The sequence below is a fragment of the Pelmatolapia mariae genome, linkage group LG1, assembly GCF_036321145.2.
Source record: "Pelmatolapia mariae isolate MD_Pm_ZW linkage group LG1, Pm_UMD_F_2, whole genome shotgun sequence".
Lineage (NCBI taxonomy): Eukaryota > Metazoa > Chordata > Actinopteri > Cichliformes > Cichlidae > Pelmatolapia > Pelmatolapia mariae.
In genome coordinates this window covers 25,151,904-25,179,439 of record NC_086227.1, presented here as the reverse complement: position 1 = coordinate 25,179,439, position 27,536 = coordinate 25,151,904, and the positions used below count along the sequence as shown (strand labels likewise).

General features: G+C 38.0%; 2 protein-coding genes across 4 annotated transcripts; both read left to right on the top strand.

The window, feature by feature from the left end:
• rnaset2 (ribonuclease T2) lies at positions 1-7,074 on the top strand. Of its 2 annotated transcripts, XM_063501067.1 has the most exons (10): positions 1-144; positions 1,276-1,353; positions 1,484-1,538; positions 3,720-3,769; positions 4,373-4,430; positions 4,740-4,804; positions 5,299-5,412; positions 5,536-5,581; positions 5,695-5,769; positions 5,867-7,074. In XM_063501067.1, the coding sequence occupies exons 2-10, from the start codon at positions 1,283-1,285 to the stop codon at positions 6,059-6,061; spliced, it is 729 nt and encodes a 242-aa protein (XP_063357137.1). In that variant the 5' UTR covers positions 1-144; positions 1,276-1,282; the 3' UTR covers positions 6,062-7,074. The 2 variants fall into 2 exon arrangements, with proteins under 2 accessions (XP_063357137.1, XP_063357222.1); XM_063501152.1 differs by lacking the exon at positions 1-144 and having other exon boundaries at positions 1,465-1,538.
• A 789-nt stretch (positions 7,075-7,863) lies between these two features.
• LOC134629633 (ribosomal protein S6 kinase alpha-2-like) lies at positions 7,864-27,012 on the top strand. Of its 2 annotated transcripts, none has more exons than XM_063477141.1 (22): positions 7,864-8,815; positions 11,006-11,122; positions 12,434-12,515; positions 13,180-13,260; positions 14,099-14,178; positions 14,487-14,593; positions 14,677-14,714; positions 14,810-14,952; positions 15,761-15,831; positions 16,103-16,191; positions 17,888-17,952; positions 20,710-20,812; positions 20,962-21,146; positions 21,339-21,461; positions 21,802-21,891; positions 22,017-22,175; positions 22,411-22,572; positions 22,675-22,751; positions 22,997-23,114; positions 23,230-23,286; positions 23,665-23,745; positions 24,854-27,012. In XM_063477141.1, exons 1-22 carry the CDS (start codon positions 8,711-8,713, stop codon positions 25,001-25,003), a joined length of 2,283 nt encoding a protein of 760 aa, XP_063333211.1. In that variant the 5' UTR covers positions 7,864-8,710; the 3' UTR covers positions 25,004-27,012. The 2 variants fall into 2 exon arrangements, with proteins under 2 accessions (XP_063333211.1, XP_063333220.1); XM_063477150.1 differs by having other exon boundaries at positions 7,914-8,815; positions 21,004-21,146.
• Positions 27,013-27,536: the final 524 nt, after the last annotated feature.

The following is a 27,536-nucleotide window of genomic DNA, read 5'->3' as shown; positions in this document are numbered from 1 at the left end:
TGGAACATAAACAACAAACAATGGGCTGTCGGTTATAGATCGTGTGAAGGACTTTAACCGACAGAGGCTATTTGTACGGGTTGTTTCACTGTTTCACATTTGTATAACTATTGCGAGTTTCGGCTGTGACGTATTTGACGCAAGGTGAGAGATTTTAAAAATATGTGTGTGTAATACGATCTTTTTGCTGATATAAAAGAGTCGGGCGTTTCACGCTAAATTATTGTTTTTAAACGTCGATAGCTAGGATTATAGTTTTTGCAAATGCAAAACTACTGTAGCTAATTTTGGTTAATGTAAACTCGTACCGTAAACTATCTAATCACAGCGCGTAAAAGGGTCGTTAAAAGTTCTCTGTCGCCATTTCTTTATTTCCTTAACAACAGGGGTGACTCCAGACGATTTTACATTGAGCTTCCAAATGTTTTGTTAGGTCTGAGTGCAAGGTTGTTCCCTTAATCAGAATACAGTTTCACATATAGGTAAACTGAGTCAATAAAAGACCCACAAGTTTATATATATATATATATATATATATATATATATATATATATATATATATATATATATATATATATATAGCGGTTCCGAATGACAGCAATATCAGGAAGAAGGAACACGAGAAGCTGGAGAAATACCAAGGGCTCAGAGAAGAGCTCGAGAGGATGTGGAGGGTGAAGGTAACGGTGGTCCCCGTGGTAATCGGAGCACTAGGTGCGGTGACTCCCAAGCTAGGCGAGTGGCTCCAGCAGATCCCGGGAACAACTTTGGAGATCTCTGTCCAGAAGAGCGCAGTCCTGGGAACAGCTAAGATACTGCGCAGGACCCTCAAGCTCCCAGGCCTCTGGTAGAGGACCCGAGCTTGAAGGATAAACCGCCCGCAGGGGCGAGATGGGTGTTTTGTTTTGTTTTGTTTTTTATATATATATAGCTGTATATATATAGATAGATAGATATATGTATATTACAATATTTGTGTTGATAGACATTTCTCTCGACTGTATTTTTCATACCAGGAACAACAAACAGATATTAAAGTAGCTGTCCAAACAGGCCCAGTTAATACGTTTGAAGAGCGAGAGAAAAACTGCCGGGAGCATGTTTTTGTCTTATTTTGTGCTTTTTGATTGTTTGTGTGTGTCAGTTACATATTTTCATCAGAATCCACAAAGCTGCGTGTTTACTGATTCCACACTGTATATGTAAAATGTAATGTGGATGTTTAGTTTTACATAGAAGCTGCCATTTATTGACTAACCTGCTATTTTATTTTAGGACAACCATGAGGCTCTGCTACCCTTTATTGATATGCCTGGTCCTAACCATGTCTTCATCTTTCATAATTTCATCCAAGTAAGTACAGACAAACACGTAGAAGGTGGTTCATTAGAACGTATAGATTTATGTAATGATAGACTGAATTTATTTTCCTGGGTTTTGTTTTGTTTTTTGTTTTTTTTTAAGAAATCTTTGTATATTTCAGACACATGTGGACCAAAATGATCCTCACCCATCATTGGCCAACCACTTTCTGTTCAGTGAGTTTCCACTTGAAATTCTTCAATGTGTGTATAATTAATGAAATCATTGCCCTTTAGTTATCGTAGTTGTGAAGAACCAGTTCCTACCTTGCAAGTGAAGCAACCTTATATAAAAAAGGAGAAGGTGCACTCAAGGCAGCCACACCCAGATTGAACTCTGCTGACTGACTTTTTTTTTTTAAGTGTCAAAACAATGCCAAGTGCCTCATATTTCACTTGTTCCATTCTTAGTTTTTGGTTCCTTTCCAAAACCTTTGAAGTATGCCAGGTTTGATTCAAGCTTATCAAGGTAGTTTCAAGGTCAGTATTATGAAAACACAGTTAGTATCACTTCTTACCTGGGTAACTTATACTATGTATCTAACATGATACAGAATGTGTTCTAGTTTTTCAGTAGCAGCTGAAGTCTTTTCTTCATCGGTAGATCAGTAATAAAGCTCTCATAGACACAACATAACACAATGACTTTTTCGTGTTGACTGCAAACAGTTTTACCACAACTGCACCTTAAGCCCTTTAAAGCGTGAATTATGAAACAATTGCTAGAAAAGTCCTTTTTTTTAAATGTAAAAAATGAAAACAATATTATAATCTGTATGATTTTTTTTTTCATTTGTATCCCATCAGGCATTTTTGTGCAATTTTATTCCTTAAACATTTATTATGCAAATTATTATTAATATTTTTATTTTTGGAGGGGGCAGGGGTCATAGTAATGATGCAGAAGTTTCAAAAATTCAAAGAGTTGATACTATACTACTGCACAGCTCATTTCTTGAATTAAACACTGTAATTGTAATCCTGCTGATTGGTCAGCTGTGTTACATTCAGTCTGTATTATGTCTCAACTTCATCATAAATTTCTGTTACAGTTTTATCCTCCTTTGTAGACTCAGCCTGTCCATGTATGTGATTGGTCAGATGCTGCCAATGCCACCCCGTTCATGCACTTGTAAATAGACTGTAAAACCTGGGTCAGCTTATCAAGTTAATGGCCACCTTCATGTGATCACAGCCTGAGTATTAGTGTTAGGGGAAGTGAAACCAGATAACAGAAAGTTATCCTGGGTATGTTGACTTCCTTTAGGACAGGCCCCAGAACAGTTCTCATATCCCACTGCATCTCTATTGTCAAGCTTTGGACTACGTCTCCAAAAGGCAGATTTTGTTCATTTCAAGTCATTCTTTAGTAGATTTATGTGTGATTTATGAGGTAGATGTAGCTTTTATGGAAAAGTGCACCACGTACTAGGGTACAGTTGCATTCAAAAATTGTAAATTTGTGCATAAATACTGACCTGAAACAGTCCTAAGAGTTCATATTTATCTGGAAATAAATACGAGGATAGTGAATTCCTGATAGCTCTGTAATTCGTCTTAAGCTATTTTTAGTTAATTTGAAGCTTTTTTATGCAATCCTGTTAAGTATTCACAACATCTGAGTCTTTGGCATTTGTTTGTATATTTATTTATTTATTTGGTCGTAGGAGTTTCAAAATGTGCTTAATTATTATCATGCAAAGTGAACAGACTGAGCTTGCAGTTCTCAAATATCATGTGATATCTAAGCTATTTGGTTGGACATGTGTTGAGACTCTCCTTTGTCGAAGTAAGAGTTTCATTGTGATCACAAGTACGCAGTTACCACAACTGACGACACAAAATGAACATCCCCTTTTTTGTGGTTTTTGAAAGCACTTTTCCTGGTAATTATTCTGTCTTGTGAACTTCTCTGACTGAGCATGTCTGTGGGTGTTATATAAGGGTTTATGTCACATACACGACTGTGTCAGAAGGGCATGTCTGATTTGGTAACATCGATGACCCTCGATTAGTTGTACTGTTATTTAGGCATTTTGCTCAGGATGTCAATTTGCCCTAGACGCATTTCTGGCTGCTCTCGTTTATGTACACTGAAGATGGAAGCAATAAAAATCCACCACTACAAAGAAAAATACAGCGCAACAACACAACAAACTGCAGGTCCCAAATGACCTTTAAAAAACAACAAAACAAATCAACTTCTCAACTTATCACACACTGTAGCTTTAAAGGGGTTCCTCATTTCATCAGTCATCAAAGTTCCTAACTGTGTATATATGTTGACCTATACGTGGTTTCAGTTTCCGATGTGGAATGATTATTAGAGTTGTCTAAATAAATGTTTATATATTTTAGATGGAGCACTGTCAAAGCAACATTAGCCAGTGGACACTACATGGATTCTGGTAAGTGTGTGTGTGTGTGTGTGTGTGTGTGTGTGTGTGTGTGTGTGTGTGTGTATGTGTGTACGGGTTCGTACTATCCTGGTGGGGACCAAAATCTGACTTTTACTATCCTGGTGGGGACTTTCTGCACCGTGGGGACCAAAATCCAGGTCCCCTCGGGGTTGAAAGCAATTTTCACACTCAAAATGCGGTTTTACTGTCAGGGTTACAATTAGGTTATGGTTAGGTTTAGGGTAAGGGTTAGGGTTAGGCATTCATTTTTAATGGTTAGGGTTAGGGTAAGGGGCTAGGGAAAGCATTATGTCAATGGGATGTCCCCACGAGGATAGCAAACCAGACGTGTGTGTGTGTGTGTGTGTGTGTGTGTAATACATTCCTGATTACAAGGATGTATTACATGTTTTCCACCATACTGACTATATTAAGTGAATAATGAGGTTTTTTACTTGGTTAAAAAAACGAAATCTTTGGCCAAACCATTCATTACCACTGTTGTTATTGCTTTGCTGAATTATGTTTGTTTGTTTCTGTTTTGTTTATTTGTTTGCGTCAATATCCCCTTTTTTCTGTGAGTAAATGAAGTTTGAATCTTTCTTTTTTCAGGCCAGATGGTGGCGCTTTCTGCAATTCTTCATGGCATTTCAACTCTTCCGAAATAGAGGTAAAACACCATTCAGAGTCTTTTTCTAAATATATTTTTTCTTAGGTGTGTGTAACTCACAGAAGATAATATAACATAAGCTTAAATACCAGTTTGCACATATTAAAAAAGGCTGGAATTAGTTCATGAAATGAATACACAAGTCTCCAAATAGCTAAAGAAATAGCTGTTTTGAAGTGAAGCACCCAAAACTAAAAAAATACAAATAAGCATAGAAACCATTTGAAAAGGTGAATTTCTCCCGTTTTTATACTTTAGACCTTTTAGTGATGAATAAAGCAATGCATGCCTTTGCTTGTATGTTTTCAGGACCTGCTCCCAGACATGAAGACGAGTTGGCCTGACTTGTTTGATCCCTTGTCAAATGAATTCTGGTATGTCTGAGCTGCTGGAACTATAGAGCACTTCTACTACCACTTTAATGTTGCTTTAATTCAGGGATGTGAAATTAATTAAATTAATTTTACATAGTGGCTGATAAACAGTCTAAGGAATAAGATACCAAAATGTTTTTTGTTTTTTTAAAAAAATTACACCCAGTTTTTATTAATTCACAGAAAATGTTCGATTTTTTTAATTTACTGTGGACTTGATGTACAAAACAAAACAAAAAACCCCAGAAATTGTCATGCAACTATTTATCTATTCTTTTGGCCAAAGAGGAGGTGTTTTTCAGCAGGAAATTTTCTGCATTTCTTCATATTTATCATAGCTATCCAGGTGGTAGGATTGGAGTCTTTGCCCCCCCCCGGCTTTATGTTTGACACCCCTGCCTTATACGAATGCTGCTACATGGTCTGTTTGAGCAGTCCAGTGAATCTTTAAGATAATATGAATATTTCCAAACAATTTTATTTGTGTACTTTAGGAAATACGAGTGGAAGAAACATGGTACGTGTGCAGCCAAAGCCATTTCTCTGAACAGCCAACATAAATACTTCAGCAAGGCACTGGATCTGTATCATACACTGGATTTGGACAGGTACAAACCACTCGCATATTTACACGTTTATACATATGCACACACACCTGATTCCTGCAGTCCAGTTCAGAGAAACGCATACAGTTATTTTATGTATGGAAATGTCTGTTTTTGTTATTTTAGCATCCTGAAGAAGTTTTCCATCACGCCTTCTCCACAATACTATAATGTAAGTTTAATTGTATTTGTACAATACCGGCTTAAATCTTGTTAGAAGTACCTCACAGTGTTAAAGGTCATAACTGCAGCTTCTCTTATTTTGCTCCTGATGTGTCTGTGTAGTTCTCATACATTGAAGGAGTAATAGAAAACTTCTACCACGTCAAACCTAAGATCCAGTGTGGCCATTCAACAAAGGTACATTCCAGGTTCACTGAAATTATTTCAAAATGAGTTTTAACACGTCAGCTGTTAAATTGTTAATTGGTATGTTTTTGATTGTTTGTTTTGACAGAATGACAGTTTCCAGGTTTTGGGGCAGATTGAGTTGTGTTTCAACAGTAGTTTCGCCCTGATGGACTGTGAGAAACAAGTTTCCACGGAATCTGATCCTGATAGAGGTTGGGACTTTCCCATGAATGTTGACAAGGGATCAGGGTTATCTGTGTGCAACCCTGATGTGCCAGTTTACTATCCACCTGTTGAATAATACAAAAAACCCAATACTTTCACAAATTGAAATTGAACAACATACTATGATGATGATTCTTTTTTATTCAAATGCATTGAAATTCTGACTGTGACTTGAATAAAAACTACCTTTGATTGAAATGTTCTTTTTACGTCCTACAAACCAGGACGCACACTCAGGCACACTCCACTGTCACTTTGTGCTTTGCTGGAATTATATCCCCTTCTGACTCTTACAAGTAGATAAGTCTGCCAGTGCGCAGCATGGGTTTCTCTGCAGCACAGCAGGGGGCATTATTGTAATTTCAAGTCAGGGCGGGCAGGGAGTTTAATATGCTGCACATTTATATATCTTCGTAGTGTGTATTTTTTTTTTTATTATTGGTAGGCATATTTATTTCTACATTGCTACATGTGCCTATATACCACCTATTGCATGTCCTCTCTCCTGTTTTGGCAGGGGTGTTTGCATTTCTCTGTATACAGTAATGCATTTTTGTTTTGTTTTGGGTTTGTTTTCAGAATCATGATAACCAAGTTTATCTGGCAGTTCAGTAAAAGCTACAGTGATATAGATGATATGGATGTTTTGAGGACCATCTTTGTAAGCCCACAGTGCCACTTATGAACCACTTTATAACTGCCAAGTATGTGTGTTTGATGTTTCCTTTTTAGGTCTGTTTCCATAAATATAAGGTGGTATGCAGTAAATCCTTCATTTATTTCAATATTCATTAATAGATGTGAGTGCAGCACAGTACATTACACAAGATGTCATACAAGTTCACAGCACATCAGTTTTTGCTGACCTATGGCCTGAATAGGGTTTAGCACTTGTTTTGGAAAAGGTTATTTAACACCTCACCGATCTGCACACGGACTTGTTTCTGTTGATGCTGTTGGACTGTGGCTTTTTGTGCATAGATGAATCATTTTAAATCTAATGGGTTTTATTGTATCTACAGTAGATCAGTGCTGTAGTGTGAAATTGCTGAACTAAGCATGTGTATCATTTTTTTCTCTCACAATAAAGCCTTCAATATCTATTCAGTGTCTGCTATAATCATTATGTAATATGTCATTTTGATATGATGTATTATTTGCTTTAAAAAAAATTTACATGCCACAAAACATGGGATGGTTTTAACATGCATCCTGACATGTACTGTAGTATAGCGTTGTAGTAGTGTCTGTCTATATCGGTGTGTATAAATATTAATGTGGTGATCTACTTATAGATCCTTAATCCCAACCGGACAAAGACACCAGTCCATAATCCTGAATCTCCTCCCACAACACTGCACAGCAGCATGACGAAACACATCTGATTACATTTTCATTAGCGGTAAAGTGACCTAAAATTCTGTGCCAGTTACATCCAAATATGATCTAAATCCTGTGTAACATGAAAACGATGCCAAAACCCCCACATTTTTAGTCATTTCCAGGTTTAGAGATCACAGTTTGGGTGTTTCAGGTGAACCGCCCTGGATGAAGAATTTTAAACTTAATAATAAAAAAAGAAAGAAAGAAGAAGAAATTAAGCCTTGGTCAGCCATGGACACTTGACCTAGGTAGAACGTAGTCCTCATTTACCCCTTACCTCCCTCTCAGTTTGGTCTGTATTTCCATCTCCCTCCCCTTTGCTCTCTCTCTTGTTATGTAACACTGCAGTTCTGCAAAGCTGCTGATGTGACAGATCCAAGTACCTACACACACAGACACCCACACCCACTGATCAACCAGATCCCTCCGTACTTTCTGTGATTGTTGTCCTTGTTGCTGTCATCATTATTGATCCCAACATTGATTACTGCTGCCCTCAGGATTTTATTGAACACTGTTACTCTGATGTGATGCTACTGGATCTTAGCCACTCTTTTCTCATCTACTGGTATGCAGCCTACACTGTAGCCCATGTTATTTTGTCATTTGTTTCATTGCCTGTGTGTGTGGAATTGAATGTCACACAAAAAAAGAAGAGACAGGAGAAGAGGGAGACGGAGAGGTAGCTGGGTTACAATCATGTGACCTCACCAGCTGTTGCTGTATGCTGTTGGGAGAAACGAAGAGGGAGGTGAGGGCCAGGAGCAGGGGCGAGAATAAGAGAGGGAGGGGTGGCACACAATGTGACTGGTGACAATCCCTTGGTCTGCAGAGAGAGAGAGGGAGGTAGGGAGCAGGGGATGAATAAACACATGCACGGGCAGAGATGTGAAGAGGGAGCTCACACACACACACACACGCACCTCCTGATTCAGCGGAACAGATTTATTCGTCACCTCTCCCTGCAGCCTCACGCAGAGAGCCTGATGCAAAACACAAGGCAACCCCAAACCCAGCAGCACAGGTCCCGTTCATCATCCCGCTGTCTGCCTGCGTAGCTTTAAGCCTCTGTCACAACTCTGTCTGCGTGCTCGCCGGTGTCCACTGCAGCTAAGGGACACGGGACCGTCTGAGAAGCCACCGGAGGGACGAGAGGCGCATGCGAATGATGGGAAACCTAAAGAGCGAGGACCGCATTGAGGATGGACCAGTGATGAAGCTGCGAGACAAATAAACAAACCAATAAAAGATCTATTTCTACCCTAGGACCCCCGGCAGGGGACATGATTATCATTATGGGATAGATGCACAAAGGGGGGGAGAGAGAAATCTGCTCGTTGCCATGGATACCAGCACGCGAAAATTCACGGTGAGGAGATGGTTTTCTATTTACCTGAAGAACAAGGCGGCAAGAAACAAAAACACCGCTGGGTTCTGCCAGGTGGAGGTGAGTGGCCTTAGCAGATCATTTGGACACAAATGCAAATATGCGTGGATCCGTGTTTGCTGTAAGGGGTGCTGCATCACATTTGCACCATGTGCGTTTGTGGGAATGTAACAGCCCAGACACCAACTCACATGTGCAGCAGACAGTGGACTGCGTGTGTGTGTGTGTGTGTGCGTGAACATTGCGTGTGCACATGGAAATGATTGTGGAAAGAATGTGTGTTATTTGGTTTGTTTTGGAGTGTTTCAGAAGTCACTGCTGCATCGTTCTACAGCTGTTGCTGCTGCTTTCCCTGGCCGTGGGGAAGCTAGAAAATAGAGGAACACGAAGGGAGTCACTGTGCTGTGACGGACACAGAGAGAGAAAGAGAGAAGTTGTATGGAAATATAGTCAGACAGAAACGCTAACGGGCAAACAAGCAACAAGGCAGGCAGGTTGATAGATAAATGGATACAGACAGATTGATTCAGCGGTCAGCCTCAGCAGTGGAGGTTTATTTATAGCCCAAACAAAGCAGCAGGGCAGAGAGAGGCAGTGAGTCTTTTGTTGCAGATCTACCTGAATGTTTTGGATATTAATGGAGCAAAACCTCACCTTATCCCTCCCTTTTCTTTGTAAAAGAGTGCTGATAAATCATCTTTACAGGCTATCCGTTAACGTGATTGTTTTATTTTGGATAGCAAATGTGTGCCTGCTTGAGTTTTATTTACCTGTCTAGTCACCTGTCCCTGGAATGGGATGCTCTGATGCTCCATCAGGAGTGGGTGGAAATTACTCCAGCGACCTTGTTTAAGGAATAAACCAGCAATTAAAGAAAAGAATGGGGCAATCTGCTCAGTATGAGTTGAAACTTTCCAGTATGTTACAGTTAAAGCCAGGCCCTCAATGACCTCAAAGTGACTGGTGAAAAATCCCATTACAATAAGTTGGACTTTATATTTTTATGTGTGTAAATTAGACCATGGACTGATTTGATCGAAGTGCATCAACATGCAAAAATACTATATAATACAAACTGATATTTTAGTCACCCATTTATAATTCAATTCAGTTTTAAACAGTAAAATCTACAAAATGGCCCTTAAATATAACCTATTTTGCACATTTGCAAAAACTTCATCTTTTCATCTTCAAACTGGAAGAGATCTTCGTCTCTTCATCTTCCTTGAATCTATTGTACGTGTGTTGTGGGTTATAGATCTACATTCTTGCTATTCACTTATGTCAGTAATTGTATGGTTTTTGACTTCCGCTGTCTACACTGGTATGGCATAGTTCGTATTAGTCATTATTGCGCTATCAAGATGAGAACCTTTCCTATATTGTTTTCTTGATGGTACATCAATCTGGAAAATCAGACTGCAATTACCTCTGAATTCCTGATAGTTAGGAAAATACTTTGGAGAAACCAGCTGTTTTATCCTTGCTGTAATGACAATAACATTTGAAGGCTGTATTTATTTTCATGACTTGCTTTGGTGGCTGTTTCTGGTTTAAGGGGAACTGAAGGAGGGAGATGGCATCAAAAGACTTGCCGTCCTTGGAGAAATGAGACCATGTGATTATTTTCAGCCTCATGTGAACTTTCAGTCACTCTGGCTCCCAGATCGAGGGATGAATTTCTTTCTCTTATCAAACTATTCCATGAGGATGGGTTAGTAGCTGATTACAAGCTGCATTAAATGCATAAAAGGGTATGAAAATACCTCAGCCAAGTGCTTCTTCAGGACTGACAGAATCTTATCATATACTAAAAATGAAGGTTATCTAACAGGTTTTATCAAACAAGTGGAGGCTAGAAGAATCGATTTATAACCATTACCCATGTTTACCAAGTCCTGATAGTGTTTTGTACAGAATTACAGTATAAAAGCCTCTTGTTGAAAGTTGGTCATTCACTTCATTAAGCAGACTGAATAGGCTGAAAAAGGCAGCTTACACTGTGCATGATTTCCAGTGACCTCAGCCAATATCTTGATAGCAATATAATGGCTTGTAGATGACTATCTATCTTTAGGTATGGATGTAATGAGTAATTATTACATTGATGGCCTTTTTAAATGAACATTGAGGTTATAGGGACACAATTTAATCATTGCTCATATGTTGTAAAGTGTAATTTATTATCTCGTTCAAATCTCACTTTAACCCTAATCCACCAATAATGACTTCTATCTTTTCTTTCATCAGGATGACAGTGTACTTAAGGAGTTTGACATCAGCCACCATGTTAAGGAGGGCTGTGAGAAAGCAGACCCTTCACAGTTCCAGCTGCTTAAAGTGCTGGGACAGGGATCCTATGGAAAGGTACAATGTGCAACCATTTACTTACTGCAGCTTTAAGGCTTTAATCTGATAAAAGTGATGGGACACTGACCTTACTGACCTTACTGACCTTACGGAAAGTATCAGTGTTGACAATACCGGATAAAAAAAAATCAAAAAAAACTTAAAAGGTCTAGAAGGTCACCTCTGAGGCTACATGTATATGGTATAATGATCATGGTAATATTTTTATTCCTCTCGGTTTTATTATGTGGACTTCTCACTTGATGATGCCCAAAAGTAAGTGCACATTCGTGTGACTGTTGAGCACTTCATTCAGAAACCATCAGCATTAATATGCTGCTATAATTGCCTCCAGTCCTGTGGGAAGTATTTCCAAGATAGCCTGAAACCACACTGCAGGAATTTGCTCCTGCTCAGACACCAGAACGTTAAGGTCAGACAGTGATGTGGTGCAATATGGTCTGCCTCGCAGTCAGTGCTGCAAGTCCTCCCAAAGGTGTTGGATTCAGTTGAAGTGAGAGGTCTGTGCAGATTGGTCAAGACTTTTCACACAAACTCAAGGAATCGTGGTTTTTTTTTTTTTTTGTACTTGCTTTATGCTATTGAAAAGAGGCGAGGATTTCTTAAAATGCAACTGTAAAAAGAAGTGCACTATTGTTCAGTCCACTTAGAACCAAGGTCCTGCTTAACTCTAAAAAACTAGATTCAAATGAGCCAGGAGATGTCCACTTACCTTTTGGCACAGTGAATATGTGCGTGTCTGATTTCAGTGCCACAACTGATTATGCTTTACCAGCCAATCATCTGCTAATGATAAGCCATCCAGTTCTAATTATCTGTAGATTAGCTGCCTTGACAACGGTTTCACAGATCACCAAGTTTATTTAAATTAGTAAAGGCCCACTGATTTGTTAATGTTACTGTAGATTAGAGGTCGGAATGGGCCTTACATGAAACCGCGGCAGATGTTGGCATGCGGCTGCCGTTTCCAAGGCTGCAGGCATGGACAAAAGGTCACGTCACAGTGTGGCTCGGACAGCATGTTTACATAGCTTGCTATATGTCTGCTAAATTATTGCAGACCTTGTTTAAATCGTAGCTGTCGTCTCTGTTGCACCGAAACCACATTGATGTGGCTCTTTTATGTAACGTGATGGTAACTTGCTCCAGCTTGGTAACCTACAAATTAGGGTGAATATAGCATTTTTAAATGCTGTGAAATATAAATGACAAGTTAGTTTTTTTTCTTTTGTTTCAGAAACGTCACTACGAAAGATCTTTTTTAAACAGTTGCACAAAATGTGATGTTTATGGTAATTATCATTGCAGGTGTTTCTGGTTAGAAAAATAAGAGGAATGGACAGAGGACAGCTATATGCCATGAAGGTCCTGAAGAAGGCAACGCTAAAAGGTGAGTTAGTGCAAATACACTTGGCATATTGCCCCACTGGCATCATTTCAAATAGTAATAATAATTAAAAAAAATGTTTCTTTCAAACAAAGCCCTTTTGTATCATATTCTTGTTATGGGGCTATATTTAAAGAAAGAAACAAAACAAGCACAGCTCCACAGAGGATTGGATCTGAGTCATAGTCATTTGTTAAAATTATTATTGGTTTAGTAGAGGAGCAATAGATATATCATTGCCCAAGTTCTCACAGTGCCCTACATTCAAGGGGATTTTGGGTAAAAGAGGTTAGTTTGTACTTTTGATTCAGATAAACTGTTTTGCGTCAGCCGAGATTATTGTAAACAGGGGTGTACTGTAAAAGCAGGTTCAGATGTCATGTGCTGATTTAGTGACTTTGTACAAGCCTTAATCCTCTTAACCTGCACCCCTGGAATCTAAAGAGTTACACTGTCATCTTGTCAAGCAGACAGATGTTGCAATAACACTGTTATTGTGGTTTTCATTGCACTATAAACCAGCTAAACTGGATTTAATTTACCTTAATTTCAAGGAAATGCATTCTTATCCTACATAACACATACTCGTGTTATTAGACTTGTGACATTTTACAGAGTGAACTGGCTGAAACTTCATTAAAAAGACTGCCTTCTATCTCCTACTCAGTTCGGGATCGTGTGCGATCGAAGATGGAAAGAGATATACTGGCAGAAGTGAACCACCCATTTATAGTTAAACTTCACTATGGTGAGTATGAATCACTTATGCTTTTTCAGCATGTATGTGTTGGAATCTATTGTCATTATACATGTAGAATGATATATAGTGTTAATAGTGAATGTTTGGCCATTAAACATGGCCTAAGATTTGAAGTAATCAGGTCAGCATATGTACAAGTAATAAGGCAAAAACTCAGATTGCACTAAATGCTCTATTTCAGAGTTTTTTTCTTTTCTTGGTTGTGTGCTGTTTTCCAAATAGCATCCACTTAAAGGGAAAATTGAGTTTAAGTAGGGGAAAGAAAGCTGAAATGGCTTATTTCAGACAGTAGATGAACCGAGGGTTAGTAGTAAAGCCCAGTACAGGGCAAATAAGGATATTGTTGAACTATGAATCATGCAAAGCTACTTTAATAGAGTTAAGGAATAAAGGTGTGGAACCAGAAATGAGCATAGAAAAATTGTGTTGGGTAAGTCATTATTTTTTTAATAAATAAAAAACCTTTTTTGAGTTGGTCTATATTCCTCCTCCCTGTAGTTCTAAATCAACAGCTAGTGTCTGTTTAAATGGGGCTGTGTGCTGTTGGGGGACTTCAGCAGAGCAGCTGGCTAATTAGTCATTTTGATCTGTTACACAAAGACAAGGTGACATTTCACAAGTCATTTTTTTCATTGCATACATGTTCAAAAATGAGGGAAAAGTCATTGTAGTCTGCCCTTATTTGTATCTATACACAACTGCAGATAAATGTGCAGACTGTGCACAAAATAATAGAATACTTTATAGTCCTCAATACAGCAATTAAAGCCTCAAGATGTGTTTAACTTGCGTTTCTGTTTGTGTATGTACTTATGTATTTGTGTAGCCTTCCAGACAGAAGGGAAGCTCTACCTGATCCTGGATTTCCTCCGAGGAGGAGACCTTTTTACTCGTCTGTCCAAGGAGGTAGGCTTCCTGGTTCAAATCATAATCCACTGCTCACTGTTTGTTATGGGAAGGTGTTAGTATAACTCCCATCATTCGCCTGTGAAAGAGATCAAAGACAGTCATTTTTTTGTACTTTAAAGGAGGCACACATATTGAGACAATGTGCCATGGTGAACAGTGAACAGACAGTGTTGGCTCTGGTGAAAAGCGAATTTCATAAGAGAGAGCTCAAAAACAAATATGCGAATCAATAAAAGACCAGTTTCCCTTTTCTTTACTTTTCTTTTTTGCACATTATATTTAATACATTTGTTCATTTGTACTAGGTAATGTTCACAGAAGAGGATGTGAAGTTTTACCTTGCAGAGCTGGCTTTGGCCTTGGACCATTTACACAGTCTGGGGATCATCTACAGGGATCTCAAGCCTGAAAAGTACTAGCTCATAAACATCCCTTTTATGCATTTTACAAAAAATATTTCGATGCTGATTTTAAAGTTCTCTTCTCCCTCTTAAGCATTCTTCTGGATGAAGAAGGACATATTAAGATTACAGGTCAGTACATTTGACTGAAAACTGTAATTCTCTGCTTTTCTGTCTCTATTTGTCTTTTGACTATGATCCCCTTTTGTCTCTGTCTCACTATCCAGACTTTGGCTTGAGTAAGGAAGCTATTGACCATGATAAAAGGGCTTATTCCTTCTGTGGAACAATAGAGTACATGGCTCCAGAGGTTGTAAACAGGAGAGGTCATACACAAAGCGCTGACTGGTGGTCATTTGGCGTACTTATGGTAAGTCTTTTACTTTGATAGTCTCTCTACACTTTTGACATGCATGACTAATTTTCCCTCTGAGCATGTAGTCACTCTGCTGGCTTATATGTTTTATCTAATAATGAATTAACTGCAAACTCAGTTCTTAGATAATATGCCAGTGCACTGATTTCTTCGTTTGGCTTTCCTCTGGCAGTAAAACAACTTTAATTACTGTATCTGGCAGATTAGGTCCCATTATTTTCAGCAAACGTACATCTGCTGGATGCTGCTTGTTTCGCTAGCCTGGTGGCTTACTTTACTAATACTGAGAGGTTAAACATTCACTGACAGCTGGCAGCTACATTAGGTCACCAGGGGAAGATGTCAACCCTGTCTGCCCTTGTCTGGTGTTAGGAATGTACTGATACTAAAATAAACAAATAAATAGCCGAAGATTTCCCAATGTGCTGTACAGATATTGAAAAGTAAAAGAGATTACTGAAAAAAAGAGAAATCCTTCATATTGTAATCCAATCTTTAATGTGGGCAAATACCATTGGGTGTGGCAAAGTTTATTATCAGAATGCACAGTAGGTTAGGTTTGTTACAGTGTTAACCAGTGTATATCTTTATTTTATGCCTCTCAGCCTTTTCCAGTTAAATGTGATTTAGGTCATGGTATTATGCGTTAACTTCAACAGCTTTGTTTCTGATTTGGCCCGTTTGCAGTGGAAGTCAAATGACTAATAAAATTTGAAGCAAGCATGCTAATGAGATAATCCACCTCCACAGCTTCCATTATTGGGCGGACGTGTTTTGACAGTTGTTTTGTTGTGTTTTCCAGTTTGAAATGTTGACGGGATCATTGCCCTTTCAAGGAAAAGATCGGAAAGAAACAATGGCGCTTATTCTAAAGTAAGACTAATTATTGTTGCTATTTTATTGAACCTTCACATCTTCTACAGGATGTAATGTTTAAAAAGTCTTATCTGTTTCCCATTTTCCAACTGCATTTTAATTATCTATATTGTATCTTTGATTTCTGAGGGTTGGTTTATAGGATAAGCTCCTTATATAAATCTGCAATTATTAATCTCAAGAGATCCACTATACCTGAATGAACATAAAAATAAACTGTCAGCAGACATAAACATGCATAAACCTGTTTCTTGGCTTGTGTGTTCAGGGCTAAGCTGGGAATGCCACAGTTCCTCAGTCCTGAAGTGCAGAGTTTATTAAGAGCGCTCTTCAAGAGAAATCCTGCTAATCGACTCGGTATGTATAAAAACCTTGAACAATGACAATTAAATGTGTTTTTAGAGTAAATTTAGAAACTTAAACATCAGCAGTTTGTGTCCATTTGGTTAACTTTTGAAGTCACTTCTTATTTTGCAGGAGTTACACACTCTCTGGCCTCTTGTAATAGGTACACCCAATCAGCACCTCATTTGAGCAAATATTTTAGCAATTCAGCAGCAAATTGCGTCACCTGTCACATGTTAGGCATGTAGACATGGTCAGGATAACCTGCTGAAGTTCAAATCTGGCATTAGAATGGGGTGAAAGGTGAGCTAAGTGACTTTGACTGTAGCAGGGTTGTTGGTGTCAAATGGGCTGATCTGTATATTTCAGAAACTGTTCTGATCTACTGGGATTTTCCCACATGTTTAGTGAGTGGCAGCTCTCTGAGCAAAAATGCCCTGTTGATGTGGAAGAGCATGAATGAATATACAATACATTGAACCTTGAAGCACATGGGCGACAGCAGCAGAAGACCACACCTCATGCTGCTCCTGTCAGCTAGAACAGGAAAGTGAGGATACGCTTCACACAGGCTCACCCAAACTGGACAACAGAAGCCTGGAAGAAAAAAGTTTCCAGGTCTTATGAGTATCAATTTCTGCTGCAACATTTAGATGACAGGGCCAGAAAGTTGTATACACATGAAAGCATGGGTCCATCCTGCCTTGTAGGAGGGTTAAGGCTGCTTATGATGGTGTAATAGTGTGGGGCATATTTTCTTGGTACATTTTGACCCCTTAGTATCAACATATCTCATTTACCTGAATATTGTTAATGACCATGTACATCCCTTTATCCCTTTATAGTGTACCCATGTTCTGATGGCTGCTTCCGACAGGATACTATGTCGTGTCACAAAGCTCAGATAATCAAAAATGGTTTCTTGAACATGACAATGAGTTCACTGTACTCAAATGGCCTCTATAATCACCAGATTTCAATCCAATAGAGCACTTTTGGGATGTGGTGGGACCGGAGATTTAGAGCAATTGTGTGATCCTATCTAAATCTCTGAGGAATGTTTCCATCACCTTGTTGAGTCTGTAGTATGAAGCATTAAGAAAATTCTCAAGGGAAAAGTGCCAATACTAAAAAGGTGTACCTAATAATGTGTCCAGTAGTTGCATTAGCAATCTAAAGTAAAAGTCAAAATTTATTCTAATTTGGTAAAATTACAAATCTACCACATATAACATTAGAAATGATACTTTGTCCATTCATGGTTTACAAGAAATTCACCTGCTAAATTCATGATCATTTTAACAGTGATTTAAATGCAAGAGTGAGATAGCTCTCAAGAGCTTTAAAAAAATCACTAAGAGCAGTCATCGCCCTGGAAATAGCTGTTTGACCTGTTGCCCTCTGGTAGATGTTACAGGTCCACCAAAATAAAGGATAAATAGATTAAAGAACAGTTTTTTAAATGCACCATGGCATGGCGGATTTATTTATTTATTTTTACTTTTTACTCCTTCATATTCATAATTATTTATTATTTTCAACTGAAAGGGTTTGTTTTACTGTATGAATGATTGTTGAATTGTGTGAATTGATTTTATTTTGGAGGTACATGCGGATGTAGCATTTCAGTTTTATTGCATCTTATGATTTAATGACAATAAAAGGCATTGCGATTGATTCTGATTCTCTTAATCTGTGTTACTTATAGGTGCAGGACCAGAGGGAGTAGAAGAAATAAAAAGGCATCGCTTCTTTGCATCAATAGACTGGAATGTAAGCATAATTTATTAAGAGTATTCTGCAATATAGATATTTGGGTACTATAAACTTGTATTCTACCGTTATTGTCTTATAACCATTGTCTCTCCCACATTTATGAATAACAATAATTTCTTACTGCATCAACTACACTGCTGTTGTAGTTTTAAGGTGCAGTAATGAGATTATTGACCTGAGTTAAACTTAAAATCAGCATCACGTTTACTTGGTATTCCTTGTCAAGACAACTCCTCCTTCACTTCCTCAAGAGTTGTCCACAGTCACAGCACTTTAACATGCTCATGTGATGTTGGTTAGCAGCAAAACCCCTAACTTCCTTTTCTGTCCATCTTGCCTAACTTTTTTTGCAACTAATCTTCTTATCTGTAATAGCCTTTGTCTCAGAAAGTTGGCTCATGTGCAAATGTTTTCACTAAAGACATTATCCTAACTATCTTTATCTAACCTTGAGACCTCAGCTCCTTTGGATGTACAGTGTCGTGAAAAACTATTTGCCCCCTTGGCGTTCTTCAAAATGCAAGCTGTGCTTATTGCATGTTAGAAAACAAAGCCCTCCTACACTATTTGTGGACTGAAACATTTGTCAACAGAAGCAGAAAAAATATTCATGTCATTTTTATAAATTTGAAGATTGCATTTTTGACTGAGTGGACTATTTCCTTCACATTCCATTCATCCAGCATTACTTTAAAAAAGTGACACATATTCGTGTTGGTTACACACCACCAAGCCTGCTGACTGCCATAAAAGGGGATTTGGTTTTTTTCTCTCCTTTAAATCAGTTTTAAAAGCAGAAATCTCAGCAAAGCAATCATAGACTCATTTGTTTTATTGATTGTAATCACCCTCCCTATAAATATCTGCTCTGATCTCTTAAAGCACCCTTCCTTTTTAATCACAGATGTTTGGAAGGCTTGGGACTCTCGTTTATCTGCTTTTGTGAATTATGGCGCTCTTATTTCTATCAGAATCCACTATCATCGGCTTTACATGCTCGCTAATCTCTGCCCTCACCGCGGGTTCCCATTGCTGCCCTCCTCACTACATTACTACCTGCTCACTTCCACACAACATGCTCCCATTTACACATGGTGTTGCTGGCTTGATGTGACAACTGTCAGTAAGAGGCTTATGCTCTTTTCTGCACTATGCTAATTAAATCACTGTACTCTATCAGGCAGAATGATTCCACCATCATTCATCAGAACCTTTTCTGACTTTGCGGTCTTAGCCTTTCTTTAACGTCTTGATCTTTGAAATGGTAAAGATTTGTAGCCTCATTTTCTCAACACTATCAAATGAAAACCAAATACTCAAATGCATCAAAACTTCCCAATTTCTAATAGTCTCTGCTGGTTACTTTCCATGTTTGCTAGTAATAGGAACCCAGGAAGATTGTTCCCTTTAATGGGCACTGCGGTGGTGACATCTGCAGGCAATACTCAGTATTACCGCATGTGCGTTTCTGCTGCTGTATGATAGGTATACAACCAGGCACCAGTCTTTACTTCATATTATTTTTAAAGAATTTTTTCCCATTAGTGGATATTCACATTTATTCAGAGGTCCTGAGAGGTGTTTCAAGATAGGTGCCAAGTTGCAGCACTTGCTTCTAGAAGGACTTTGTTGTATTCTGTCACATTCTAATTTGCTCTACTTTTTTTTTTTTTTTACTTCGGTTAATGAATAATTGAATATGATAGTCAGTGAAGAACAAAATATTGTGTATGATGGATGGTTGCGTGGTGGTTAGCACTGTTGCCTGAGTTCAGCTCCACCATCTGGGTGGGGCTTCTCTGTGTGGAGTTTGCATGTTCTTCTTGTGTTTCCGTGGGTTCTCTCTGGTTTTCTCCCACACTCCAAAGAATGCAGTTATTGGGGTAATGGATGATTTGAAGTTGCCCATGTGAGTGTGAATGGTTGTCTGTCTCACTGTGTTAGCCCTGCGATAGACTTGTGACGTTTTGCCCTATGACTGTTGCGATTGACTCCAGCCCCCCCACAACTCTGACAAGGATAAGCAGAAGAGTTGAATGAATGGATGAATGAATGAATGGATGGTGTAACAAGTTCTACAGTTTTGCACAGTGTCTGTCTGCTAGCTAATGGTACAGTGGCTGTACCCAGTGAGGAAAAAATGATAAAGTGGGATAATATCACTCCAGACAGAGAAAGGTATAAGAAAAAACAGGAAGATGAGAGATTATTTTCTAAGGTAAGGACTCCTTAGCAAGTCATATTATAAGATCACAAAATAAAGTTGTCCTAAATCATTTTATATTTTTTAATTGGATATTGGATCTGTACATATATTGTTTGGATATTTCCAATTCTTAAAATATATTAAAAGAAAAGTCCGTGTCAATCAAAGTTTATACTTGACTGTAAGTGTAGGCTAAACTGGGAAGTTTAATGGTTACAGTGATGAACTGGTGCAGGGCAGACTTATTCATAGAAAATGCTCTTAAACTGGTTGTTGTTCTCTCTCTTTTTTTTTAAAAATTGTTTTAATTTGTAATATTAAAAAATATTTTATGAACTTTTAATTGTTTAGTATAGCACTTTGGGTAACTATTTTTCCGTGTTTAAATAAATAAATTTTACTTATTTGTCTTATTTGTGTGCAAACTTTTACATCGTCTTTTCTTCTGACTTTTATACCACCTTTACAGATCATGTGTCTTTTGTGTTGAATTCAGCTGCTGGTGTAACAGTATTCCTATTTCTCGTTTTTGTTGTCCTCATTCATAGAAGCTGTACAAGAAGGAAGTGAGGCCTCCTTTCAAACCAACCGTTGGCAGACCTGAAGACACTTTCCACTTTGACCCTGAGTTCACCTCCAGAACACCTACTGGTAACTAAAGCATGTAGACACACATGCAAATACAGAATTAATGTATAGGTTATAGGCGATTGGGTACAATGAGGAACAGAAAAAAAAGAAGACTACCATACTGATCAATCGTTTTTACTAAACTTTAATATTTCTAAAACACTGTCAAGCACTCTGCAGACGTTTGGTTCAATGTGTCTTGGGATATCCAGATTCTCCAGGCATCCCTCCCAGCGCGAACACACACCAGTTGTTTCGTGGTTTTAGCTTCGTTGCAACTAACCAAACTCAGGAGTCCAGTGTTGCTACAGTAGCGGCCACTCCTCAAGAGCTGAACATCAACCCCATCGCACAGGTATAACTCTACATCTAATTAAATCACAGACTAGCACACAGTTTATGTATTTAGGTTTCTGACCTTTCCAAACATTACCTCAAATAAATTCCCTGTCAGCAACTACATAAGTCATTTAACATGTGACTCTAATATGTGCATTAAGTGTAATGTTGTAGTGTTTGTGCACCTGATTATGTGTTTTCTCCATAGCATCTCTGTGGTGATCTGGCCTTCGGTGACGTTTATGATCTGAAAGAAGAAATCGGACACACGGGAACATCTGTCTGCAAAAGATGTCTGCACAGAATTACTTCAGTGGAGTATTGTGTGAAGGTAGGGGACACTTAACCTGAACTGCAATTTATTTAAATACACTATTGATTTACTCTTTGCCTTTAGAGCCTCAGCAGTAATATTCTTTACTATGATGGTGTTGAATGTAAACAGGGCTATTTGTTAGCTTGTGAAATGACTATTTGGGGCTGCTTACATATTAAAATAAAATGTAGTCAAACTGGACAAAACTTGCATGCTTCCTGAGCTGTAACTCAGAGTTAGTCATTGTGAGAAGTTCAGCATGGGAATATATAGTAAAACCACAACATATTATTTAGGTATGTTTACAAATCACTGGTGATCCATCATACTAATATGCTGTGCACATTTATGTCAGATTATTGACAGAGCAAGGAGAGATCCATCAGAAGAGATTGAGATTCTGTTAAGATATGGACAGCATCCAAATATTATTACCCTGAAAGATGTAAGTACAACACATGAGCCTGCAGATCAGTGATTTTTAATTTGCATGTAATTTTTCCTAAGCATTTTTTCTTTTTTAAAAGGTATTTGTTTGTATCTGTCTTCTGCATTCACCTTTACCTATAGGTGTTTGATGATGGCCAGTGTGTGTATCTGGTTCAGGAGTTACTGAGAGGGGACGAGTTGCTGGACAAAGCTCTGACGCACACAAATTTTACTGAGAGAGATGCATCAGACATCATCTGCGCTCTGACCAAAACTGTGGAATATTTACACTCACAGGGGGTAAGCTGGATGAAAGGAGGGCTTAAAAATCAATCTTTGAATTCAGGTGGGGGGGTTTTCAGTCCCAGTGCCATAACATAGTGCATATACATTGCCAAAGCTCCATAACTTCATAGGTCATTAACATCAGCACAAAAGCTGTGTGCTGGGAGCTTCAATGGCAATGTCCATGTAGTATATTTATATGTATGTACATTATTAAGGCTTAATGGTGACTTGTTATTATTTTTTCCAGGTTGTACATCGAGACTTGAAACCCAGCAACATCCGCTATGCAGATGACAGTGGACTCCCAGAATGCATCAGGATATGCGACTTTGGTTTTGCCAAACAGCTCAGAGCTGAAAATGGTTTGCTGATGACTCCCTGTTACACAGCTACGTTCATGGCTCCTGAGGTACATCAGCAGTCATTAGAAGATGCATCCAAGTATCACTTATACAAATTATTTAACAGATATCTGTGAGTGGTTTTCTTTGCTTTCTTTGTATATGTGCAGATTTTGAGGAAACAGGGTTATGATGCAGCCTGTGACATCTGGAGCCTGGGGATCCTGCTCTACACTATGATAGCTGGGTGAGTTATAAGGATTGTGATACAGTTCAGGTGTAAACTGTATGTAATGTTGCGATTTTCTTCAAAGACTCCCACAACAGCAATAAACAGGATGTCTGAATAAAACCCCCCCTGGTGAAATAACAGTGAAATAACAGTGAGACAATAAGAGAAAATGTCTCAAATCAGAGGTCATGGTTTTCTGGAGTCATGCATTTTTTATTAGATTGAATTGCTTTCTGTAAGTGGGCATTGTTGTTGGTCAGTTTCAGCCCATTTGCCAGCAGTCCCGAGGACACAGCAGAGGAGATTCTGGCTCAGATCGGCTGTGGGAAATTCATTATCACAGGGGGAAACTGGGAGCTGGTGTCAGAAGCAGCCAAGGTTCAAACATCTTAATGCTTTCTGATTTGCATAAAATGGAAATGTTTGCCTCTAGCATCGTAGTATCAGTGCAGAACAAATATATTAACTGTTCATGTCCCCATTTGTTTAACAGGATATCGTGGTTAAGATGCTCCATGTGGACCCCCACCAGCGTCTGACTGCCCCACAGGTACCATTAGTCCATAACATAAACTGGCCTGTCATATGGCATATTGTGCTATTACTATAGTGTAGGTCCCACCTTGACAGTTTTTTTTCCATCATGATATAATGAATATACTATAGATATGAATTTTATTAATTTAGACAAAACAATAGATTACAAAAGTGTATACAAACTGAAATTTTACATACATATCATTTCCTTTAGCCCATATGTACACATGTGCACTGAGCCTGACGTTCAAACCACGACAGTATATCGTGTGTTTGACTATATACCTACACTGTTTGCAATACTACAGATATATCATTGTTATGGTGTTACTACGTTATACAGATTCTATACATTCAGAGCTGGTATCAGTTTCACTGTGATGCTTTTCAGGTTCTTCGTCACCCCTGGATTGTTGAGAGAGACCAGCTCTCTGACAAATGTCTCACCAGACAAGATCCACTCATTGTCAAGGTCAGACCCTTTGTATTGTATGTAATTACGAATACAGATTACTATAGAGATAAGCATATTATCCCCTGTATCGTGCTAATATAGATAGAAAAATCAATTATATATTTATTGCTCAATCTAAAATCTTCTAAGGAGACCCCCAAAGAAAAGTGGATGTTTTTAATTTTTTTTGGGTAGGTATTTTTATACTGTAGCTCTTACATTATATGCTATTAATGTTTTGAGTTTGTAAGGCTGCTACCTATATCAAGTTACTGCAAAAGAAACTTTATGTCAGTGGGACTTTGTCAGGAAATCAATATCCTTAGTATTCTTATTTTCTGGTTAAATAAAATATTCAAAGAGCTGTTAAAGTGAGTTCTACCGTAAAACAGAAGTTTGGTTCATCTTCGATGCTTAATGCAGAATAGTCTTAAAAAGTATCTGGGGAAAAAACACTTAAATTGTACCTGAAAGTGTATTTGGATAGAGCAATGCAGCTTATAAATCGGTCCATTTTTACCAGTAGTGCTGCTGATTTACTGGTATGTCCATATTTTCAGTACTAGAGTGGTCTCCTATTAAACTGATTAATTTGCACAAAAAGAAGTAGGACTCACAGTTGCATGCATAACTTTATAACTGTTTCAAAGTAGTCCTTAAGGTCTGATTAGTTGATAATAAATATAAGTATACAATTTTAGTAAGTATAATTCTATAATTTCATACATGCCACAAAAATCTGTTATTGTTAAATTGAAAATGCATAGTTAAAATACTAAATAATCATGAATAACCCACTGCAGAGTAGTATGTGTTAAATGCTAATAGGTTAACCTTATAGATTAAGTATACGTTTTTATTATAATTTAATATAGGCTATTAAGGTACATAAGAGAAGATGCACTTTATCTATGCCAAAGCTTGGGGATTCAGGTAAACAGGTAAAAAAATTATTACAAAAACTATATATATTTAATAGCTAATATGTAATATAATTAAATGGGTAACCATCAAATAGATTTTTTGGTCAAGAATTGCTTTAAAATGGCTCTTTTGATAGTAAAGGTGTCACCTGGATAACACAAACGCTGATCCAATACAATGCATTCTACTTTTATTCCACTAGGGGGCTCTATCTGCCACCTATTCTGCTCTGAGGCGCTGTGCTCCTGCCCCTGTCCTGGAGCCTGTTCAGTCTTCTGGCCTTGCTCAGCGGAGAGGGATGAAGAAACTCGGGAGTCCAAAAGTCACTTCAGATCCTAAGGAAAAGGAATAGCCTCAACCATCTGAATGCAGCACAAATATAATTTTAGCTTTTAATCATAGACCTGCATTCTAAAAAGCACAAATTACATCTAATAAACTATAACATGACAATATAGAGGCCCACTTGTATTGACACCAGGATTAGCGTCAAGTCACTCGGTGAATTGTTTCAATTTTAACAGCTTGATGCACTGATATAAAATTCATCACATGCACCTTCATTGGAAACTGTGAAACTGAGTGGCTTGAGGAAGTCAAATAATAGACCTTAAAATAAATTATTCTTAATTTTGAAAAGAGAATTTTCAATTCAAACATACAGACATTTTATTAAATCAATTGCTTCTAACTTACCCGTCCTTTGGAAGCTGGCCTTGATTTCAGTTGGTTAACATCCTTGGTCATATAAGTGGCAAGGCTGTCTTACAATATACACAGACAAACTCTTATCTGCCTTGAATTACTATATATTTGCAGGAACTGCTGCAGTTCAAAGTAAGAAACAGTAGACTGAAAAAATGAGTATTCAGTGCCACAAACATAAAAGTAGCAGTATGGTTTATATATTTTTGTATGTCAACAAAAGCATAGCATTTCTTGTTCCAAAGTCATAACTTACACACACAGCATCTCTCTTAGATTAGCATATTTTACTCCAATCCTCAGACTCACGCCTGTTAAAAATGTAAATATCCTACCAAAGGGAATTATTTATTTAAAAATGCCGTCTACATTAAGAACCACTGGATGTTGCACTCGAGCACCAGCAGAACAAAACAACCTAGCGTAAATATATATATTGTACAGCCGAGGTATAGTACAATTAAAAACACCAGAGGCCAGTGCCACTGGCACCTTTCTGTACCAGTTTTTTTTTTTGCCAGATTCAGCTGCTTTCATACGGTGTTGTTCATGTCTGAGGTGGAGCAACACTTGTTGGGAGACTTTAGTCCTCAGCAAGTTGTCATTGAACTGGAGTAACTTCACTTCTACTTTACCCATGTCTCTTCTGTTTTGCTCCTCTGGAATATACAGCTACTGAGATACTGAACAGCTATGCTCAAATTTCAAAACACACAGGAAGAATGTGACTATTTACAGAACCTATAGCAATGCCATTTAGTCTTATTGGTAGAAAATGTGGTCAACATTTTTCTTGCATAATTGTCTTCCACAGCCTTTGATTCACTGAGTAGTCTTTAAAAGAAAAATCGAGAGCATTTGATTCTCTCGTACATGGCACACTCTGCAGTCTATACATTTTAGACAGTGTCCAGCATAATTCATCAATTTGCATGTGCTCAAATGTGTTTATCAGTAGGCTTATATTTGCCATTAGTATCTGAAAGCCAAAACATTGGAGAATCACTGTGTCAGATTTTTGTATATACTGTCTAATGCTGCTGCCCTGATTTTATATAATGAGATGTTCACTCATAAAGACGAGGTATGATAGAACAGGGTTTTTTGCAGATACTAGTAGCACTTTGTGTTGTACAGTTAAGCCGTAGCAATGTAGATTATAATGCTCCACAAGTTAGAAACATACTTGCTGATCAGAGGTAAAACATTTTGAGATGTGCAAGAAATAAGCACTGTAGTAGAGACAATACATTCTGGACACAGTTTTGTTTGCCAATTCAAAAACTGTGCGTTTTGTTGCACTGCACAAAGGCAAAAGGTGTGGCTGGGGAACTGATGAAACTATAAGTATGCAGTATGAGTATGTGTGTTGTACAACCGTAAAAGTAATGTTGTATATATTGTTTATTAATTTAGATTGTACGTACTGTTGTGCAAAACCAACAGTATGTTGTATCAGCAGGCTTGGTTGTACAACTGTCAGCAACCAGGAAGACAGATATATTGTTTAGCAAATATATTGGGACTGTACATATTATATTGTGTTGTGCATCCATTGCTGTGTACATACTGTCTATACCCAGCCAATTGTTGAAGATATTGGCCAGAATGCCAAAGTTTTACAAATAAAGGAAAAGAACAGAAAATGACATTGAAGTGTATGAAGAGCTGGTTTGATTTGTTGTTCTGACTTGTGACAGAAGCGCTCCCAATAACGTGATTGATGAGATTAACCTGCATGCAATCAATCAGCCATTGCCTAATAAGGATTTGGCTTGTAAAAAAAATCTATATTTTCATAACATAAACTAAATATCCTGTTCCATTTAGTTGCTGTGAAGTCAGTGTAGTTTTATATTTAATAAGAACGGTCACACCAAAAGAAATTATTTTTCCAGTCATTAATAACTATTTCCTAATATCTACAAATACTGAGAAAAATGTTTGACAACAACTTGACTGTGAAGGGTAGAGGAAATCTATTATTACCTGCCCAACATTTTAAACCATGGTGCAGCAGCAGCAGGCCAGAGTTAAAGCCACTAGATGGCAACCAATCATAGTCCATCCTTTTGCTCTCTTTCCACTGCTTACTTGAAGTTGTCCCTTTAGAGCCATAATCCCTGAAAAAGAAGAAGGAAAACTCTTTAATTTATATCAACCACCAGGCACACCATAAA

What these genes read in the sequence shown, in the direction of transcription:
- rnaset2 (XM_063501067.1), top strand. Translation starts at nt 1,283, where the DNA reads ATGAGGCTCTGCTACCCTTTATTGATATGCCTGGTCCTAACCATGTCT. An exon ending in TGGACACTACATGGATTCTG is followed by an intron (nt 3,770 to 4,372) that starts GTAAGTGTGTGT and finishes TTCTTTTTTCAG; the next exon opens with GCCAGATGGTGGCGCTTTCT. An exon ending in CCCTTGTCAAATGAATTCTG is followed by an intron (nt 4,805 to 5,298) that starts GTATGTCTGAGC and finishes TGTGTACTTTAG; the next exon opens with GAAATACGAGTGGAAGAAAC.
- LOC134629633 (XM_063477141.1), top strand. Translation starts at nt 8,711, where the DNA reads ATGGATACCAGCACGCGAAAATTCACGGTGAGGAGATGGTTTTCTATT. An exon ending in AGGGATCTCAAGCCTGAAAA is followed by an intron (nt 14,594 to 14,676) that starts GTACTAGCTCAT and finishes CTCCCTCTTAAG; the next exon opens with CATTCTTCTGGATGAAGAAG. An exon ending in ACAATGGCGCTTATTCTAAA is followed by an intron (nt 15,832 to 16,102) that starts GTAAGACTAATT and finishes TTGTGTGTTCAG; the next exon opens with GGCTAAGCTGGGAATGCCAC.